The sequence below is a fragment of the Malus domestica genome, chromosome 16 (assembly GCF_042453785.1).
Source record: "Malus domestica chromosome 16, GDT2T_hap1".
Lineage (NCBI taxonomy): Eukaryota > Viridiplantae > Streptophyta > Magnoliopsida > Rosales > Rosaceae > Malus > Malus domestica.
The window spans coordinates 14,431,314-14,453,618 of NC_091676.1; the positions used below are offsets into that span (position 1 = coordinate 14,431,314).

The 22,305-nt window shown below is 38.5% G+C and overlaps 2 protein-coding genes across 2 annotated transcripts; both read right to left on the reverse strand.

Annotated features, from left to right (window-relative positions):
- Nucleotides 1-8,995: 8,995 nt before the first annotated feature.
- Nucleotides 8,996-9,817, reverse strand: LOC139193008 (uncharacterized). The gene has a single exon (XM_070815964.1). It carries the CDS (start codon nucleotides 9,815-9,817, stop codon nucleotides 8,996-8,998), a length of 822 nt encoding a protein of 273 aa, XP_070672065.1.
- Nucleotides 9,818-14,713: 4,896 nt separating this feature from the next.
- Nucleotides 14,714-16,551, reverse strand: LOC103403819 (S-adenosylmethionine decarboxylase proenzyme 4-like). Its single transcript, XM_008342664.4, has one exon. The coding sequence runs from the start codon at nucleotides 16,146-16,148 to the stop codon at nucleotides 15,081-15,083; it is 1,068 nt and encodes a 355-aa protein (XP_008340886.3). The 5' UTR covers nucleotides 16,149-16,551; the 3' UTR covers nucleotides 14,714-15,080.
- Between the last annotated feature and the right edge of the window lie 5,754 nt (nucleotides 16,552-22,305).

A 22,305-nucleotide genomic window follows, 5' to 3' on the forward strand; every position in this document is an offset into this window, starting at 1 on the left:
AGAGACTCTAAGAAAAGACTTAGAGTACTTGGATCTAACGGAGGACATGACACAAAATCGAGCGCAATGGCGTTCTAGGATTCATATAGCCGACCCCACTTAGTGGGAAAAGGCTTTGTTGTTGTTGTTGTTGTGTTGTTGTTTCACAATGTGGCAAGTTTAGAATCCGATAAGAGTTTTTAGTTCAGAGACTAATGATTTTATTCTCTATGTTGTTATTGACACGATAAAAATGAAATTATGCACTTTTTTTTGCGCAAATTTTTTGTTATGTTTATTAATTTGGTGTGATGTGTGCATGATGGTAGGGGTGGAGACATAAGGGACCAAAGTGGTCACGGGCCAATCTTGTAGTTGTAGAACGGTGAGACATAAGAAAGAAGATGAATTGTCTATGTAACGAAGATCAATTGTCCATGTAAAGACATGAGGAAAAGCAACATTTCTGGCCTAACCATTCTGGCCTAAAATTTTAATTTATGATTATTAAAGAATGAACTTAGGCTAATTTTTTTTTTAAATTAACTTTAAAAAAAATATGTAGACTATCGTAATTTAATTTTGTGAATATTTTAATCTAAATATATTTAAATTCCGATAAATATTGAAAAATCACTAAATCGACACATGAAACTCACCAAACAACATAATAAACCACATAAACTTAATACAATCGAAAATTCAAACGACAATTAATAAACCACATAAACTTAATACAATCAAAAATTCATAAACTACATAAACTTAATAATAATATCCACCATCTTGATTTGGTGATGGACTTGGTGGACTTGGGGTATAGCCTTGAGATAAATTATCTTCTTAAAATATACTCATTATGGCATCTGTTTGCAAAATTTCCCTTTGCTTTACCACGTAAGTACTTCTTCCTCTCTGGAGTGTATTTGTTGAGGTCATCCATCATCAAATTTATTTCGAACCTCTCTTGCTCCCTATCCCCTTCTTCCTTTATTTGCAAACGCATTCGGGCCGCTTCTTCTTGGCGAGCACTATGGGTTGCGCTCAATTTTGCAATTCCGGTAGCAAAGGGTCCACTCATCGGATCTTGGGACTTCATTTTTCTCTTTTCTTCCTTTTACTTATCTCTTCCCATGGGCCTTGCAAACGAAGAAGTTGAGGTCATTTGTTCGACACCTTCATTGACATCTTCGTTCGCACCTTCATTCAAATCATTTGGGGGCGGGGCTTCACTATGAAATAATATTCCCCATTGTTGGTCCGCATCGGTTTCCCACCTCGGACAATCCTTGAGGACATTCCAAGCATGATGCAACTTAAAAGCTTGATTTTTTGGTGTAATTCTTGTCTTGTAAATTGCCATTACTTTGTCACCCTATGCATTAAATACGTAAAAACAATTAGTTGAAAAATACTATTATGTATATGACAAATAAAATATCAACAAAGAAACTTACAATTTCTGAGGCGCCCTTTCCACTAGGCATGTCAACCATGGCTCTCTCCAAGCTTCCCTTTTACAAAGTTTACGCTTTGTTGATAATCTTTCACCGATCATAAACACCACCAGCTTCCCTTCGACAAGCGTGGGAGTTTTCATGGAACTTATCAACGATTTTACCCCACAAAACCTTTCTATTTTGATTCGTGCTGACGGCACCATCTTTGCTAACAGAAATTCATGCCAAACATAAAGCAATATCTTCGTCAAAGGTCCAATTATGACCTCTAACATGCTCTTTTGCCATCTTGAAAAAATTGGAAATGAGAAGCAATGGTAGAAAGAAAAATTGGAAGAATTGTAGGAGAAAAATGAGTTTTGTGTGGATGTTTGTACAAATACATAGGTATTTATAGAGTTTTTGGTTGAATTTTGAGTTGAATAATTGTTTTAAATTATTTTAGCCGTTGGATTTAAATTTAGACCGTTAGATCTTTTTTTACTGTTAGATTTGATTATATTCAATTTAAGCCGTTGGATTCAATAAATATATAAATATAAAACTAAAAAAAAAATATTTGAACGTGGACCATTGGATTAACCAATGGTCCAATTAAATTGGTCATTGGATGAAGAAAAGTAGCCATTGGGCTACAGTGAGGCTGACACACAAGGGGGACAACCCTACGTGGGTGGGCCTCAGCTGGAAAGAAAAATGGCGCGTGATGCGTATGGGTTTTGGGGTGTGGGCTTCACAGCCCACTTTTCACTCTCACCCATGGGTCTCATTTCATTTTGTGGGCTAAATTGTGGCCGGTATTTGCCTTCATTTAAGGTTTTAGGTTTTAGGTTTGGTTTAGGTTTTGGGTTTGAGTGGCTTTTGCGCCGGGTGGGGGGGGGGGCGTGAATTTAGGTTTTAGCCCAGGGTTGGAGTGGGTCTAAGAAAACACCCCTTCCCTCCAACCTCGAAACCTTTTGTCATTCTTATTGAATGATTTAAACTAATTGAGTCTGAACTCAAATTGGTTTAATACACAAAATAGTTGAATTTTTGTGAAAATTAATAATGAAGAACTAAGGTTCTAGACACAGACTCGTTAACCTAGTTTTTAATGGTTCAAATTAAACAAATTGGCTTAACTGGATGATGTCTCTTATGGTGCGAAGCGATTTAATTGGGTCTTTGATTGGGGGTGGTAGGAGAGGTGCAGGTGGGTGGGTGGGTGGGTGGTTGGGGAAAGAGTGATGAACATTGGGTGTCTTTGGTTTGGAGAGGTAGGGGTGGATGTCGGAAATTGTGGTAGTAAATTTCCGTCGTTTTTAGTCTTGACGAAAATGTACAAAACAAAACAACACAGTTAATTAAGGCCAAAGCCACACGCGCCCAAGAGGTGGAGGAAAAATGGGGTGACTATGAGGGAGAGAAAATGAACTGCAAAATTGTTTTGTGTTTGATTTACTATAATGCCCATAACTTTTATTTTGGTTATTATATCAAGCAAATGACTTTCATTAAACTAAAATATCTAATTATTTTGAGAAAATAATTCATGCACTCCTCTTGTATTTTACTTTTTCCAAACTTATTATGAATATTGCCCCCATAAAAAATGGGTTTAGAAAGAAAAAGCCATCGCAAAAACCTATTAGTGAAAAGAGATATATTTAATTACCCCATCGATGTCCTCCAAGAAAACACCCCCCATCCAACCTTTGAAACTTTTTGTCATTCCTATTGAATGATTTAAACTCAATGAGTTTGAACTCAAATTGATTTAATTCACAAAATAGTTGAATTTTTGTGAAAATGATTAATGAAGAACTAAGGTTCTACACACAAACTCATTGACCTAGTTTTTAATGGTTCATATTAAACAAATGACTTAATTGGATGATGTCTCTTAATTGATTTATCCTTACGGTATTGAAGCATTGCTTCTATATAATGATGAGATGAGATTTGGGTCTTTGATTGTGGGTGGTAGGGGAAGGGGTGAAGAACATTGGGTGTCTTTGGGTTTGGAGAGGTGGGGGTGGATGTCGGAAGTGACTTGGCTTCTTTTTCTTTCTAAACTAATTTTATATGTGAGATAAAACATAGATTCAAAGTAAAAATATTATAATTTGGGTTCAGAAAGAAAAAATTTGGATCCAAATAAAATTTTCCAATTTTATATACTCTGATTGACTCAAAATTTTTGAGTAATTAAGTTGTTTTCTTTTGGTCAACTAGGTATTGAGTATTTAATAATAAACCTTTTTAGGGGTGTATTTGACACGTGCTAATAGGGACGAAGGGCGTTCTAAGGCTGAATCTTGTGGATTCACTAAGCACCCATATATTAATTTGTTGAAAAACTCATTCGCCTATTTATATTTCTACAATCATGCTTACCAATATGCAACTGACTGAACAGGATAGGCACGACGACTTTGCTTAAGACCAGAATGTTACCCTCACTCAAACTAAAGAACTAAACTCAAGTCATTGATTATTCCCACTCATGCTTGCTTCCGTAGCCTATCTAAAAGAAGAAAAGATGCACGTCACTTATTGTTGAATACACATCCCACAAAAATTTATTATTAATTAACTTGCATATCCTAATATGAGATGACTATTTAGGCTTTATAAGATTCTAAGAAAGAAACTTATTTTCTGTATACACTCCAAATTATTTTCAACATGTATTCTAATATACTTCTTTTCCAAGCTCTCATAGCCACTCCCTTTCGACTGTAGAACAACATTCAAATCGCTAAAAGCACAAACACGTTTGATTGGAAATAGTTATTTACGACAAATGAAACATAAAATCAATGTTATGGAGACTTCGCATAAAATAAGACTTCATATTTGTTTCATTCTTTTTGCAACAACGGTTGCAGAGTTGTTATACATATTCTAGTATTTCCATGACTTAACAACATTTAACACAGACTAGGCATAATTTAGATACTAATGAAGCACGTAATTTTATATAATATGTGTGGAATATGAGGATAGTAGGGGAAAATATGCAGAGTGTATTAAAATGGAGAAAGAAAATATGGAGTTTGTTTAACAATATATAATGTGCTAATAAAACGACCATCTTCCTTGAATTCAAATATTGGACTGAGTCCTTCAAATTGCCGACCTAATTAAATATTAAATAATATACTTACCTTGTATGAAATTACTTTTTTTGTTTTTTGAACAAACGTTTTCACGAAGGGGGAAATTATGAGTTTAGTCTCACTAGCAATAATGGGGTTCAATTTCGTCTTTGACAATAATCAAACCTAAGACCTTCCACTTACAAGTGAAGATGAATATCATTATACCGTATTATTAAGTGGCTGTATGAAAACAAATTTAAGTATGCAATTTTATTATTTAGTGCGTTTCAAATTTGGAATAAAACCACAAAAAAGCAAGGTTATCAGAAGCAAAGCAAATGCATCAAATCACTGTACAAGCATGTGTGGGGTTCGCATGGAATATAATCTTAGCGAAGGTAAGGAGAGCAGGCTTTTCGAAATGATCGGTTGCTTTGCGGAAAGACATTATCAAGGGAACAAAAAGAAAAGAAAAACCTGATACGCACATTTGTGACAACTTTCGAATATAAATATTAACGCATATCGATATTTTTTTTAATTTAGAGGTGAAAATTTTTGAGTGTGTGGTAAAGCAATACTAATTCACATGTTATAATTATAAATTGGTAATAATAATTATATTTAATGAACATATGATAAGTATAGTAAATAAGTACACATGATGCGTTGAATTTCAAATATTTTTTTACCTTGAAAAGAGAGATCGACGCTATTAAGTTAGATATATTTGACAAAATGCAATGCATGTAGAGATTTCACTGATACATGTGAGGTGCTAAATGTATACATCCTCTTTAGTGATCAATTTCTTGATCTGAAGATAAATTTGCACAACCAATAATACACGTAAAACTGCGACACGGACACCACGATACTATAGAAAATCACCAATTGACTCATGAAGTTCAACATTGTCTAAAATTAGAGATCAAAACTCCAGCCATCTTCCATAAATGGATGAAAAGGTGTACGTGAAAGTTAAAGAGTTTCAATATGATGTGTTATATCCACAGCTCTTTTTTTTTTGGCAAACAGTTTTTCATAACCGGGCAAAGATGCCAAACAGGAACACGAAAGCCAAACAAAGAGGCAAACAGACAACTACACCACATCAGTAAGGAGAAAAAGAAGGTACAAGGAACCATGATGCCGCACCAAATGCTAAAGCGTCCCTTCTCAAACTAACAAAAAAATCTACGGAGGGCAAGGAAGGCCATCATTACTTAAAACATGGACCAGGGAAGATGGGGGTCTAATGACCCAAACTTGATCACATACTTCCTTACACTTGCGCGACGCCAAACAGTCCGCTACCGAATTGGCTAGTCTTGGAACCCAAGACCAGCGGCAAGCTTGAAAAGCCCTTCCCAATCTAAGGCACTTCCTGAGAACTGGAAAAGCATACCAATTGCCCTTCAAAGCCGGATCCCACAAACAGGAGATAGCATCGTATGAGTCAGATTCAACACATATTGAATTCCATCCATTGCTAACCCCCAGATTACACCCATGCAAAATGGCCAAAGCTTCCGCCATAGTAGCACCAGTAGCCTTAATCTTCTGCCTAGAGGCAGCCAAAAAACAACCCTGCTCATCCCTCGCCACAACCCCCGTGAAACCCACCCCCGACTTTGCCTCCCAACTGGCATCCACGTTTATTTTGATAACACCATGATCCGGATGAGACCACTTAACTCCATCTCCCAAACTCGAATGGTTTAGCAAAGAACGGGAACTCTGCCTTAAGATTGTCCCCTGGTAATCCGAGACCGATCTGGAGACAGCAGCAACCACCCTGCTGGGATAGATAACCTGATTGTTGAACTGAAAATCACATCTAGATTTCCAAATATGCCAGCATGTAAAAGCAATATAGGAAATTCGATCAATCCTCACCTCCGCTAACCCATTCTCTGCCGCACCCATTTGCATGAGCCAACTAGCCCAACTCGAAACTTGCTGCCGGTTAGGTCTCAGATTCAGCCTTCCTCCAAACCATACCACCTCCACCCAAGGACAGAAAAGAAAGAGGTGTTCTATGGACTCATCAAAGGAGTTACACAGAGGGCAGATGGGAGAGGGGGAAGATCTTCGAATATATAAATTCTTCATTGTAGCTAAAGCCGCATGCAGGGTCTTCCACATGAAAGTTCGAATTTTAGGAGGAACCTTCAACTTCCATACAGTTTTCCATAAGGTAGAAGGAATGGAGACTAACCTGGTAGGTTGTTGGCAGCGAACTTGGGATCGATTGAGACTCCAATAGTAGCCTGATTTCACAGAATAAGACCCCTTCTTATCAAAGGGCCAAACCAATCTATCCTTAAGCATCGGATCACCGGTTTGCAAATCCAAAATCGCCTCAACTTCAGAATCCGCCAAGAAAGGTTTTAAAAAATCCAAGTCCCATTCCCCACTCACCGGACAGATAAGGGACTTCACCTTTAGATTTTTCGAAACTTGAACTGACCCCAACGGGGACGGTCTCCCTAAAGGGATGGGGGGGATCCATCTATCTACCCAAACCCTCGTGTCATTTCCGTCCATAATCTGCCAATGAGCACCTGCCCTAAGAATCTCTCTTCCAGCAAGAAGGCTAGCCCAAACCCAAGAAGCTCTCCCACCCTTCTTAGCATCAAGGAATGAGCTATTAGGAAAATAACGGGCCTTGAGAACAAGGGCCCATAATGTGTTAGGTTCAGAGATCAATCTCCAGCACTGTTTGGCCAACAGAGCATCATTGAAAATCGTAAAACTCCTTAGGCCGAGACCCCCTTCCTCCTTAGACCGACCCAATCTCTCCCTGGAAACCCAATGGATCCGATTTTCACCAAGTTTTTGACCCCACCAGAATTTAGTTATCAATGCATCCATTTCATTGCAAAAAGAAACAGGAAATTTGAACAAATTCATAGGATAAGCTGGAATGGCTTGTGCCACCGCCTTAATCAGGATCTCCCGGCCGGCTTGGGAGAGAGTGGATTTTTTCCATCCCTGCAATTTATCCAGAAGCCTGCCTTTAACATAGGCCAACCCGGCTTTTTTAGATCTTCCCCATATAGCTGGAACCCCGAGATACATCCCCGGATCACCCACCCACTCAAAACCAAGAATATTAGATAGATGTCGAGAGACCTCCTCAGGGACATTGGAACCAAAACACACACTGGATTTAGACTTATTCACATGTTGTCCAGAAGCCGCACAAAAATTATCAATCAGCTGAATAAGATTCCTACAATTCTCTTCCTCAGCCTTAATAAAGATCAGAGTATCATCAGCAAATAGAATATGGGAAATACACGGACCTGCCGGGTTCATCTGCACCCCCCTTAACCACTTCCGCTCACAAGCCTGTTGGATAATAAGAGATAGAACTTCACTAACCAAAAGGAACAAGTAAGGGGAAAGAGGATCTCCTTGCCGAAGCCCGCGAGACGGAGCAAATTTAGATCCCGGTTGACCATTTAGCAAGATGGAAAAATTCACCGACGATATACATCCCAAAATTAACTTTCGCCATCTTTCATCGAATCCCATCTTCTCCATGACAGCCATTAAAAAATCCCACTCCACCCTATCATAGGCCTTTTGCATATCCAACTTTATTCCCAATTCGAATTGACTCCTAGCTTTTCTAGTCTTTAGGAAATGAAAAAGCTCATGAGCAATTCCAATATTGTCTTGAATTTGCCTCTCCGCCACAAAAGCATTTTGGGAAGGAGAAATCAAATCCGGAATAACCACTTTGAGACGATTTGCCAAAACCTTGGAAAGCACCTTATAAGAATAGTTGCAGAGGCTAATGGGACGAAATTGCTCCACAGATTTCGGTTTAGGCACCTTCGGAATCAGCACCAAGTGTGTAGCGTTAATTCCCCCTGGGATTTCCGTTCCATTCATCATATCCCAAATTAATTCATTCACCTCTGCAGCAATGGTGTCCCAATTAGTTTGATAAAAGATTCCCGGAAAGCCGTCAGGGCCCGGAGCTTTTAAACTTCCCATTTGCATGGCAGCAACTCTGACCTCATCACTCGAGACCACTGCCATTAGAGACTCATTCAATTCATCTGAAATTTTTGGGACAACACAGTCTAATAAATTGCCCCACTCCCTGTGACCAGAAGACGTGAAGAGATCCATGAAGTACTCATCAAACAACCGCCTAACTTGAGGAGGGTTTTCAGTCCAATTCCCATGTCTGTTTTTTAAAGCTAACACCGTATTTCTTCTTCTTCTATGCATAGTGGATTGATGAAAGAATTTGGTATTAGCATCCCCTTCCTTAAGCCATTGAATTCTAGATCTTTGCTGCCAAAAGCACTCTTCTTGTCTCAACAAAAGATCAAGATTTCTAGATAGGGAATCAATTTCTTGAGCATTCCTGCCCCAATTCTCTTGTAACCTACCCAAATGATCCGTCATATCCCTTATATGTCGCCCTCTCTGTTTAAATTTTTCCTTACTCTAGCTTGTTAAGGTGGTACGGCAGTTAAGCAGCTTCTTATTCCATTTTGTTACCCGAGAACCGTCGCTGCTAATCTCCCACGCTCTCCTCACTACCTCTTTGCACTCAGCATCTTTCGCCCAGAAGGCCTCAAAGCGGAACAACTTTTTCTTTTTAACCGCTTTCCGTTCACACCGAAGAACGACAGGGCAATGATCAGATCCAAGAGTCAAGGCATTAGTAACAAAGGAGTTAGGCCAGGTAGACAACCAACAGTCATTCACCAAAACCCTATCCAACCGGGCCTCAACAAGTTGCCCATTTCGAGTCCCCCGCCAAGTGAACTTTTGGCCATTAAAGCCTAAATCCATGATCTCCCCCTTACTCATAAATTCCTCCAGATACCTAGGCCGGTTGTACCTAACTTCAGCCCCACCCACTTTCTCATGATCCCATAAAAACTCATTGAAATCGCCTCCACATATCCACGGGGAACTCTCCGGATTAAAATTCTGAATCATTCCCCTCCAAAAGACTTCCTTTTCAGCCCTGTAAGACGTACCGTAAATACCAGTAAACCGAAACACCACAGCCGATTCAACAATACAGCAGCGAGCATCAATGAGATGCTTAGAATATTCCTTTACCTCCACCTGAATCGAATCATCCCACCAGAGACTGAGACCTCCCGCTCTACCAATCGGTGCAACATTAAAACCGTTAGCATATCCCATTCTCCTTCTCACGCCTATTATTCTATGATCTTTCATTTTTGTTTCCGAGAGAAAGATCATAGAGGGTCTATGATCCCTGATTTGCCCATGAAGGGCACGAACTACCATGTCAGACCCTAAGCCACGGCAGTTCCAAAATAGGTGTGTCATGGCGATGTTGTGGCTGTTGAAGGCCAGCCGCCACCGCCTTGGGAAGAAGCTCCCACATGATTCTGAACCAGATCTATTCCTTTACCTTCCCCTTCGTTGTCATTAACCCCATTATTTCCTGCCACTACTCTTGATTTCTTTCGAGTTGAATGACCCACATCTCTGTTGATCACATCCAACTCCCTCTTCTTGTTTTTTCCTGACCACTTATCACCCCTACTGATCGAAATCGATTGGCTTATCTGATCCGGTTGGGAATGAATTATCTTCAGTTCCGGGCCTTCCTCACTCTCAGTTACTTCTACTGCCCTTACTCCTTCAATGGTATCCTTTTCTCCGTTACCCGCAGCCCCTTGAGTCCTGTTCGACACATTTCGACCCACTCGCATTGCTCCCGCATGCCTTCTTTCCCCCTGGTTGATGGGCAACTGTCTAGGAGTCTCACTAATATCCCTAACAGGAGCCGTTTTAGTCCACTCACCATATCCAGCCATCCCCCCTTTTACTGCTTCAAAATGACATTCAGTGTTCGGGTGTCCGATCCTACCACATCGATAGCAGAAGTCCTGTAACCTTTCGTACCTGAATTCAATCCAAGACTCCTTGTTGTTGTCCCTTGGAATCCAACACCCTGTAGTTAGAGGATAATTCGTGTCCACCTCCACTTTCACTCTCAAAAAACCCCTGGATTTTGCTGGGTCCTCCACTATTTGAACCTTCCCAATCTTTGATGCCAACTGCTTGATATTCGCTTCAGAGCTCAGAAAAGGAGGCACTCCCCTTATTTGAATCCAAAACGAAATTCTTTGCATGTCTATTTCCTCCAAGGCTAGCTCCGAGGGCCATCTTTTCACTACAAAGTTTTGCTTCATAACCGCCCATGGGACCTGATCAATTATTTTAGCAGCCGTACTTTCATCCTTGACTTTGATAACGAAGGTGTTTTCTTTGACCCACTTGATTTCTATTTCTCCCCACCTCTGCCATGAAGATCTGAGAATGTTGCGAATCCCCCATTTGTTAAGGGTTTTACTGACCAATGCCATGCCCACCAATTTAATTCCTTGTTCCATAGTAGATATATCCAAGCTTTTCTCTAAGTGGACCACAAGATCATCCACCCCCTCTCCTGCCATTTGATATGGAACTTGTTGGTATGCCCAGAGAATAATTAATCCAGTAGAACACAGTAAAAAGTAAGCTTGTCTCCCCGTTTTCTTTCTTCTTTTTTCACAAACCCTCTCACTAACCTTCAAGCTAGTAGAGAATAACTGGATATACCAAATGAACACAATCAGACCAACAGAGATTTGTATCACGAAATTGAAGCATACCTCTTCATTAATATCCCCGATGACTAGTCTTAGGTGGTTGGCTCGAGTTGTTGTTGAATAACGCCGAAGTTGCTTTTGGAAAATTGCTTCTTTGCCTGGATCTGGTGGAAGGAATTTATGACCGGACCCACTCCACTGTTGGATAGAGCTCCCACCTTTCTTCAAAAGGCCAGTGCATTCATGTCTGATTAGAACTATCCCTCTGTTTCTCCTTCCTACCATACCTGTGACAAGACTTGCAGACCTAGATCTGACCTAGGAAGGGATAATTTGTCAGGAAGGAACGGAGAAATAACAGTTGGAAGGTGAAATTAAGGAAAGAAGGAGGGCAAAGAGGGCTGGGAGTAACTCCAATTCGTAACCGGTAGGTGAGAAATAAATTCCCGTAAGAAGACAGAGGGGAAAGTCACTGCGGATGGATGGAAAAAACTTAGAATAAATAGGGGAAAAACTTTGCAGATCTGGAGGAAGGTACTGCGCATCTATTGGGAAAGTGGGCCAAACCGGACGAAGGCTTAAAATCACTGGCAACCCTCACAAAGGAAGGACCCTCACGGAGGAGGGAAAGGCTCTCACGGAGGAGAGAAAAGGCACGAGTTGGAGAAAAAAGCGGCTTTTTATTATCCACAGCTCTTTAGTAAATGGAATTGTTGTAGCATTTGAATCCTTATCTGTTAACCTGGAAGTTTCTCCTTCAACACCTGCGAAAATACAAATTATTAAGATGGACACTTATGACAGCTTACAGTTCTTTGAGCTGTGACTTGTGAGAAAAATCTCACGATAATTTTTCAGTGTACTTTCAATTATGTAACATTATTATATCATTCAAATAATAAAATATAATATATATTTATTAATATAAATGAGACATATCAATTCTGTCATTCATTTCACATAAAATAATACATTGTGACTTGTGTTTCTAATACACATAAGGCTGCCTCCAGTAACAAAGGGGTAAACGTAGCCCATAGTTATGTTTTACCCTCCAAAAAAATTAAGATTTTAAATAATATTGTAGGGCTAAAATTTTTCATCTCCAATTATGCAAGACTATATTTTTATGGAATACACATGTTAGGGCTTGTTGAAGGACTTGAGGGCTTGCTATCTGTAGTTTGTCCTTAAGCAAAAGTTAGCCCTGATCTTGTTTTTGTTTTGTTTTTTTAACAAACGATATTATATACATTAATAGAGTAGGGAATTGGGTTAAGCCTTATAATAGGTTTCTTATAATAATGTAGTTCAACTTCGTATTTGACGAGAATCAAACTGAAGACAGATTTATACAAATTGGAGCTAAAATGACCGATAAATTTGGCTTGACATAAGAATTTCTCCGAAGAACTTGAACCTTGTTCCCAGAAAAATTCCAATATTTGCTTTTGGGAAAAGAGGGTGTTGGGTTGGGCAGCAATTTAATTTCAATTTTCAAGATGATTGGGGGACCAAAAGCATTGTCGCATGACCTGAAAAGAGTCCCACTAGATTCTGTCATTCTTGCAAGCTTTTGATGTGTAGCCTTTTTCTCCATCTTAATCTTCAGCTTTTGATAATAAAGCTCCAAAAGTTGATGGGTTAATTAAATTTTATCGTTTTTAGTTAATCATCTTAGATTCTTAATGCTTTTATTAATTACTTGATTAAGGCATGCACTTTAAAAGGGGAAACAGCTCAATCATGTTTATGTTCTCTCGCTAAACCATGATTAATTATCATGTTCCGATGTGTTACTTTCAGTATTGCAACAGAAGAATTTGTTTGATCATATATAAGTTTGGCAAGAGAAAACTACTTATCACATTACTAAGGTGCTACGGACATCATAAACGTATAAGGAAATAAATACTTCTTTACTTCAACCTTTAGGTTGACCAAACACTTGCGGTATATGGAAAACTTTCCGAAAGTAATGTAAAGATACATATTGTCTTCATATATAGATGGGATTTCATTTACAAGAAATATGATATCCCGTAACACCATACAACTAGATGTTCAACTGTCTCACACTCCTCAAAGGCTCAAACATGATCATGTTTAATTAGGCTTTTTTTTTATTTATGTAGAGAAACATACTGCTTTACAGATTGGATTTCATTGTACGAAATGTGTGATACAGATAGCTTGTCACACACCATACTAGTCATCCGACTGTCTCACATCCCTCAAATTATAAAGATAATAAAAAATAGGATTATGCCACTTTGTATTACAGTTTAGTGGTATTCCTCTTCTCTTGTAAGTAAGAGGTCTTAGATTCGACCAAATTATTACTAGCCTATTTTTAAGCTAAATTTACATCTCTTCTCTTTAGTGTAGATCATATCGTTTGTTAAAAAAAAAAAAAAATTTATAAAGACCAACAGGTGTAGGTGGTCCGTTTCACTTGGTTATTTGGGTAAGAATTTTGGGTCCTTGGGCTTAGAACTTGTTTTTGTCATGAAATGGGCCTTAGCCTGTTAACAGTTTTACCCATTTTACGAATCAGTCCACTTACCAAAAATAGAAGAAATTTTTCAATATGACCGGTACACGGGATGGTACATCACGTGTTATTATATAAATGATGTGATATGTGTGTTAAAAAGTTAATAACTTAAAAAATAAAATTTCCCACAATTTATATAAAAACACGTGGTATACCCTCAATGTTTCGGTCACAATGAAAAATTTCTCTAAAAATAGATTGTTTATGAAAAGAACCCATTTTTAGACAAAATAAAGTTTTAGCCCCCAATGTAATAATTTCATATCATATGAACCCTTTTGAGGACAAATCAACTTTAGACAGGTGGTTCATTGAACCAGCTTCCACTCTCTTTTTACCTGTAGCTATTAGGTGTGTCGGACGACTTCAACTTAATAATAATTATCACGTGCAAATTATATGATTTTTTTTATTAACGTGAAAGTAAAAAGGATAAAAAATTAAATAAAATTATATGCGACAAGGAACTATTGGATGACATCATGGTGAGGGGTCGTGACTTCATTGCCCGTTGCATATTATCATGGAGGGAGAATTATTTTGTTTATGGGAAAGTTTATTAAACCCTCCATGCATGCAAACCAGGGTTGCCACTTTAAAACAAAGGAGATTTTCAATAGAATACGATGATGATTTTGTTGTTAGGGTCCCAAAGATATTGGGTTATAAATTTATAATGTACAAGTACAATGACTTGAACATATTAACATTTCAGTATATACTTAGTTGTATTCTCATAAAATGAACAAGGAATATTTAAAATTATGAGTTTGATTTAAAAAAAGAAAGAGAGATTGAACACATTTTCGAACGTATACATATAACATATTGCCATGTTATGGATAGACGTCAAACTGCAGACTTATGAAATGGGGCAACTAATCTTTAGACAATCATCCGCACATTCTTTGCTTGTTTCACGAGTTTTCATTTTACGCAATTTTTTGTGATTCATTTTTGTTTGGTAATTGATTATCAGAAACAAATTAAAGCATGCATTACGGACAAAGGGAGAGGGTGAGAGGGTCAAGAAAATAGAGAGAATTAAATAGAAAATCCAAAGGGATTGGGGGAAAAAGAAAATGAAAAGAATAGAGGTAGAGAATGTAGAAGAAAGAAACTTCAAGTAAACCTCCCTCTCAACAAATAGCACTTAATATTGATATCCCCCACTACCAGACAAAAAACAACCTCAAAATCTTAGGCGTGACAAGCCCAAGTGGGGTGCATTATCATCGTGCTAGCTCCCACGTCATCTCTACTATTTAACCCAACAGTCAACCCCTCACATTCGATCATCACCTTCTTTCTCCTCGCACCTCCACCGTCCGATCGCTTTTCCTCTAAAATTCTAATTAAAATTAAAAAAACCCCACTTAATTACGATTTAATCCTACTTATTATTATTTTCAGTACTCCGATGATCCACGAACGTTTGGTACACGACGTTGCCGGCGGCGGGAAACTCGTCCACGGCGCAACTCCGGCACTTCAGCCCCAGCGGCTCCAATGCCCCCGTGACACGCGTCCACACCTCGTGGCTCGCGCACGTGGTCGACACCGACATCGTCGCCGGCCGGAAGATTTGGACGACTTTCTTCAGCACCCGAACAACGTCGTCGCGGTCGTCGTAGACCGACCCCACGCACTCGAAGCTAGCGTAGCTGTACCCGTCCTCGGGGGTGACGTGGATGGTGGAGTGGCGGTCGCCATCGATGCCGTTCATGGAGTAGCCGCAGGGGTCGAAGGCGAAGTCGCAGATCAGAGCCCGAGGGTTAATTTCGGAAATTCCAGTGATCGCCGTCATCTCTTTGCCAGCGGAGTCGCCGTCGTATTTGGCGCTGGGACGGAGAAAGAAGTTGCGCGCGAGGTTGCGGTCGAGCTCGGTCATGCAGATTTCGAGGGTGAACAATCCGCCGTCGTTGTCTTCTTCCCCTACACGACATGTAGTGTTTTGCGTGGATGCTGTGAACACGTGCCAAGCGTGCGAGGGGGTTTTGGAGGGCATGACGTTGGCCTTTCGGTAGCAGAGAGTGGCGGGAAGTGACTCCTCTAAGTAAACGACCTCGTTGTGGAAGTTGGTGTAGGGAAAAGGCTGGGCACTGGGGAAGATAAAGTTGCCGCGGGTGTAGCGGCAGGAGACGAGAGTGAGGCCGCGATCTAGCGACGCAAGGCGGAGGAGTGGAGGGATGGATTTGAGGAGCTGGGTGGTCCCACATGTCTTGATGATGATCTTGGTGGGGTAGACGAAGAGGCTGGACTCGGATAACACGTAAGCATCGAAGTGCTGATTCGCGACGGCCGAGACAACGGTGCATTGGACGGCATGTAGGACTTGTTGCAAGGACTCAAAGTCAAGGAGGCGAAGACCAAGACCGAGCGACCCTACATTTTTAGGGTCGTCCCCCGAGAAGTGTAGCTCCAAACGCTTCTCGAACCCTTCAAAACCAGAAACCGCCATTCGGGTTCTTTAGGTCACACACAAACTGTAGGGTAAACCCTAGGAAAACGAACAAAGTGCCCTAAAATACAAGGGCGCAAATCAAACAAGTGCCCAGATGAACAAATAGCGATAAGAAGAGATGCAGAGGACGAAATGAGATGAGAGAGAGAGAGAGATTGTGAGTGGGGAATGTAGAGATGAGAGAGAGAGGGTGGGGTGTGTGGAATTTATAGGTAGGTGGGAGAGGGGGAGAAGAGAGAGAGAGAGAGAGGGAGGAGAGAGAGAGAGGGAGGGTTGAGAGGAGGGGCATGCGGATGAGGCAACCAAGAATCATGATTGCAGGCATTATGAAGTGAACAAGGATGATGATATGTATATTGAAATTTGCTTACAAATCCTTTTTATTTTTCGTGAGCAAAATCCTTTCTTTCATCAGAGCAGAGAGAGAGAGAGAGAGAGAGAGAGACTGATGTGTACAAGCAAACGGAATTTATGCCCACGCGTATAATATTAATCTTTATTTTTTTTGTTGTTTTGTTTTCTGGTCTATTGTTTGTATGATTTGTATCTGAATCCTGCACTTCTCTCCACTTACTTCCAGTCGGCAGACAGTCACTGTTCTCTCCCATGAGTAGTGCTAAGCAAATCCAACAATGCATATTGCCGATTAATGATTTGTTTCCACTTAATTCATTTCAGTCCATTTTGATTAAGATGACAAACATATTCCATCCAATTATCATGTTAAAAATTAAATTATTATGTAGACTTACAATTATTAACTTCACAACAGTTAACGAATTAAATCATGCAACAACTCAATAAACATATTAAAGAAAACAAATTTTGAGTTTTCTGAAGTTACGGTCATGATGTCTGATTTGAACTCATACTACGTATACGGGTTTGGTAGAAGAGTTTTCTCATCTCTTGTGGATTCCAAATTGTGTTACAAGGTGTAACACTGGTTAACAGATATTATTACTATCGTTGCTTGCTTTACTTAACGAGTTTAATTTGCATGGTATGAGTTGTGCTAAATTGCACATATAATTCCATTTCATGGTTCACTTGCTGTATAAAAAATAAGCAGAAAAACAGGGGAGGCCCCTTAAGACTAATTGATGTTGGACCAAGAAACAAACATCATAAATAGGCATAGTAATTCTACGATTGTAAGAATTGGACAGATGGATCTATATATATGCTTGATCTGCTCAGTCACAAGTAGGTTGTACTTAGCCTACAGGGAACTGTTGTTTGTACAAGAACCTTATCATCACAAGTTCTCGCTGATGAAGATAATTATCTGCATGTGTTTTTCTGCCAAATTTTGGGAAACTTTGGTTACTTTTGAATGTCAATAATTGAAAATAAGATGGGTCAAAATTCAGCATCACAATTACAAGGAATTATATCTAAGTCCTAGCTTGAAAATTCTGGGACATAATTATAGACTAGAAGTAGATATGTTCTTGTTTGTTCCTATCCATGACAAGAATTATTAGCATGGTTGCTAAATTCAATATGTTTTTTTTTATAGGCATAATAATTTTTCCGAGTAGTATACTATAGAAGATTAGAAAAAGTGGTTAAGAAAAGAGATTTAAAAAATTGCAGATTTGGATTTAGTCAAGTTGGGGTAGAGCAGTGTTTTTCATCTTTTGAACCCAAGTTCGAATTTTCCTTCTCGTAATTTTGATAAATTTAGTGTAAAAAGAACTGCAATATGACCACTCAAAACTTTGAAAATGGGCAATGGGATAATGGAAAGGTGAAAACTACACTAAAAATATGAAAATAACTGGTTGATAGGGACAATGCTGCCATATGTTCTTGAGCATTGATCGAGCAGGTGCTGATAACAAAAAAGGTAAAGACGTGCCCAGAATATCATGAATATTTTAGCTTATAAGTTAAAACAATAATAATTTCGTTTGCAAAAAACAAAAATAAAAGGAATCAGGCGTGGCTGATAAAAATAATGAGAATATCTTTGAATTAGGGGGAGATCCATACGTAAAATCAAGGCCATTCTCCCATCATTTTTATTCTCCATGCAAATGACATTGCCAGCTTTGTTTCCCCTTAAAAAAATGGAAGACCAACTTGTTTTTGAGCTATTACAAGACCGTGATAATCACAGTTAAAAGAGAACCAAGATATGAGCTAAAATCGAAATACGAGATCTCTAAGCGTATGTCTAGCAGTATAACGTAAACGTATTATCAATATTGATATATTTTTGGGAGAGTCAACAATGATATTTAAGCATTCACCCAAAAGGAAAATTAGGAAAAAGATTGCCATACATAGAATTAATTATGTCAACTTTGATTAGCCAAACCTTTTCTTTATACAAGTAACTTAAACCTCTAGCAATTTCAAACCGCATGCTGCCTAACATTTCATATAATTTTGTTGGTTCATATTTTCATTCGAGAAACGCTAAAGAGATTCTCTCAAAAGTGAGACTCTCTATGCCCTCATTTTTTTGGCACAGTATTTTATAATGTTGGTATAAGAATTGACGTTGAACTATGAGTTGACAAAGAATCTATAAAGAGTCTTCCTTTAAGAGAGTTTCCTTATCATTTCTCTTTTCATTCATTTGCCAAAACTACCGACACATAGTTATATTGTATCTCTCATACAATGATTTTCGTGTTAATTTTGGTCAGAGATAAAGTATTTAGGTACAGTAACTTTGAAGTAAAAGGGAGTAATTAGTGTTTGGTGGGCTTTCCAATGAAGTTTCATAGCCAACCTAAGCGACTACTCGCCTCATTAGTCATTACATTTCTGGTTCTCCTTGGCTTTCAATTCAAGACTATTGCTGAAAGATTACATCTATAATTCAGAATGATCAGCTCGCTAGGAAGAAGCTTTCTCTTGGCAAAAGTTTTTGGCATGTTAGGTTATAGATGCACAACTAAAAACAAGTTATGGTGTCAAATTTTCAATCTAAATCACACATTCAAACGAAGTTTTACGTGATCAATTATTATAAACAACACAACTAACCTCTGTTAGATTTAAACTCATAACATCGTTTGATACTGTATACTATATGCTGTTAGGTTGGAAGATAAACATCAATAGAAACGGAAGCAACCAATTTGTATGTGTATGATGCATGTGCTGTTAGGTTGGAAGATAAACATCAATAGAAACGGAAGCAACCAATTTGTATTTGTACGATGCATGTAGGGCATGCACTATAGTAGCTAAGGTGTATAGTATAGAGAGTTAAATTTTGAATTGAGAGAATTAGAAAGGGTTGAGAAAGCAATGATGAAAATATGTGAGTTTAGGAATCAAAATTTTTCTGTTTTAAGAAGAGGCATGATGCAGAATGTATGGCGTCCTGAATAAATCTTATGGATATGTGGCTGGCAGCCCCCATTATGCCCACAATCCCACCTCTTTGTGCTGCACGCGCATCACCAAACTCAACACACTATCTAAAAGCCCACACCACAACACTCTCTTTCTTCCGCACGCAATCTTCTTCTTCTTCTTCTTCTTCTTCTTCTTCTCTCTCTCTCTCAACACAAACACATCACCATTCACAAATAGTCAACCACTTTGTTAGAATCAAATCTTACTTAAAAAGTCTCAACCAAACCAAACTATCAAGTGTCAATAAAGTCCCCACCTTTTACATGTGGAAAAGTTGAATCCAAAATCTTCCTCTTTAACTTCAACTTGGGAGGACTAATTCATATCCTTTTTGAAAAACTTGGTAATTTGAAGGGACAAAGAAAGGCATTTTGAAAGACTTTACCCAGAATACTTGATTGGTCCCCCTAGCCCACCTTGTTTATTTTTAAACTTATATAGAACTTAATCTCCCAGTCTTGCATCAGTTATATGTACAACGCTCCTCTCACAATAACGAGTCTCAAAATTAGCACATGAAAAATTAGGGAACTTATACAATTATATTGTCTATTAACTTAACTGAGCTTTTTAGGTTTGGACATAAAAGAAAATAAAATACCATATTAGGGTTTTGAGAAAATTAGGGTTTTTTTGTACATATAATTATCGTGTCATATGAGGGCAGAAACCATAAGGAGAAGATACAAATGCAATCATAGCAAATACACTAGTTTATACAAGAGTTACTTTTCCCTTCATTCTCATCCCAAATCAATGAAATCATGAATTTACAACATCTCCAACCCTATATAATTGGTCCCACTCAGCGGCCTCATGCACCCCCCGACAACCACCATGAACGACCCTACAAAGCTACACATCATCTAGCATGTGTCCCAACTCCTTGGCACACTTGGTCCCACCCCTCCCTCGGACCTCCATGTATTTCAGTTTGAAGGCACGTTGGCCCTACGAGCCCCTCCATGGTCGCACCATTTGCAATTGTTGGGATGAAACTGATCATTGATAATGAACAAGAGGGAGGGCTTAATTATCTAGCCGCCATGTCATGACTCATGAGTCATGCCATACTTTCACGCGCACAATACATATTTCCACACATGTATTAATTGGTTCCAATATTTGGTTTGTATTAACAATAACTAATCTCTCAGCGTGCACTAGTGCGAATAGACATTTCATACGTAGTATTTTCTATGCTGCGCATACTATGCGATGAATGAATCTTGCTTAACTGTTATACATAGTGTTGGGCGAGATTTGAAGTGATAAGACTATGAGATAAGTGAATAACTTTATACAATAGTGGATGAAATAAATCTCTCTGTTTTTATATTTCCTTTTACAATCTTTCCCTTTTTTCATATATAGACATAAAAGCGTGTTGGTGTTTATATATATGGTGTGTATTTTCTTGGAGCACTATGTGGAGGAGGATTCGTGAGTGCTACTGTACCATGCGCGAAGAATTTGCCTAAATGTATATCATGTATTGTATGGAGGATCCCACCACTCTCACTTGGAGTGCCATCTGATGATATGTTCATGTTTTGTGCACAGCTGAGCAGCAGAAACTAAGAATTGAAACCTTGGAAAGCTTTGCTTCTCAGTTTCATCATGATCGAGTTTATGTGTTTTCACTCTCAAAGCTTTTTTGTTCCTTTTGTTTATGGATATCTAGCTCATGTACTAAAAAGGATTGAATGGTGTGGTTTGATAAGTCCTATTCTCATTCTTTGACTTTCCTTCTGATGAATTTAAACGTGTGCTAGTGCCAACACTGCTAAGTATGTATTAATTTGTTTTCTCTCAAGCAATTTTTGGAAACTAATGGTTAGGAAACTTCACAAATTAACTGATAAAAAAAATATTCGCCTCTATTAATCACATTGTCAATCTCATTTCTTAAAAGGAAAACTAATGAAAAATCCAAAAAAACTTCCCTTTTAATGAAAAACCATTTTTAAAGGTATAGTGAATAGTGACAGTTAAAGGTAAAAATGTGGTTTTTCGTTAAAAGTGAACATTACCGGGAGTATTTTGTTAAAAGTCCATTTCTTAAACTGGTACAACTTAATATTATGAGTCTCGTGGTCCTTAGTGAGTTTGGTTTTTTATTTTTATTTTTTATTTTCTTTAGATATAAATTTCATTAAAAATAGTCAAGAACGTACATAAGATGGGGCATGTAAAACGTGGTCCTTAGAACACATCACACAACAACTCCACAATCACAAACTCAACAGAGAATACAATACAAATCTTTATTCGCAGAGGCCCTTCAGTCCTAAACCTTAAACCCTAGTCACGAGGACTAAACCTTGCAAACTGAAGACTTAGGCACCACGAGGAAAGGATGGCACCACCCTCTGATGATATTACAATCGTCTACAAAAGAGTCATGTTAAATCACCTCCAACAGATGTCGAGTTTTCTTCCCATTAGCCCTTTGACAAGCTCACAAACTGCAACCATAACCACAGATATTATTTTTAGTTATGTTGATTACGTGACAAATACTAAGTAGAGTGTACTACCACACCATGGTTATATTAAAAGCAATGAACATATTAGATGAATTCTATTATATCTAGAGAGGAATTATATTGACAAACATAGTGAGAATATTGATCTTCAAAAGGTTAGAGATGATTTTAAGTATATGATCGTTAATTAGTCACTAATACAAAGTTACTTCTTTACATGTTTGTTTAATGGAATGTTAACTTTCAATTATTCACCCATTGCAAATAACAAGTCAACCTCATGT

Bases quoted from the DNA above. Each gene is read 5' to 3' on its own strand.
- LOC139193008 (XM_070815964.1), bottom strand. From the start codon at position 9,817: ATGGTAGTTCGTGCCCTTCATGGGCAAATCAGGGATCATAGACCCTCT.
- LOC103403819 (XM_008342664.4), bottom strand. From the start codon at position 16,148: ATGGCGGTTTCTGGTTTTGAAGGGTTCGAGAAGCGTTTGGAGCTACAC.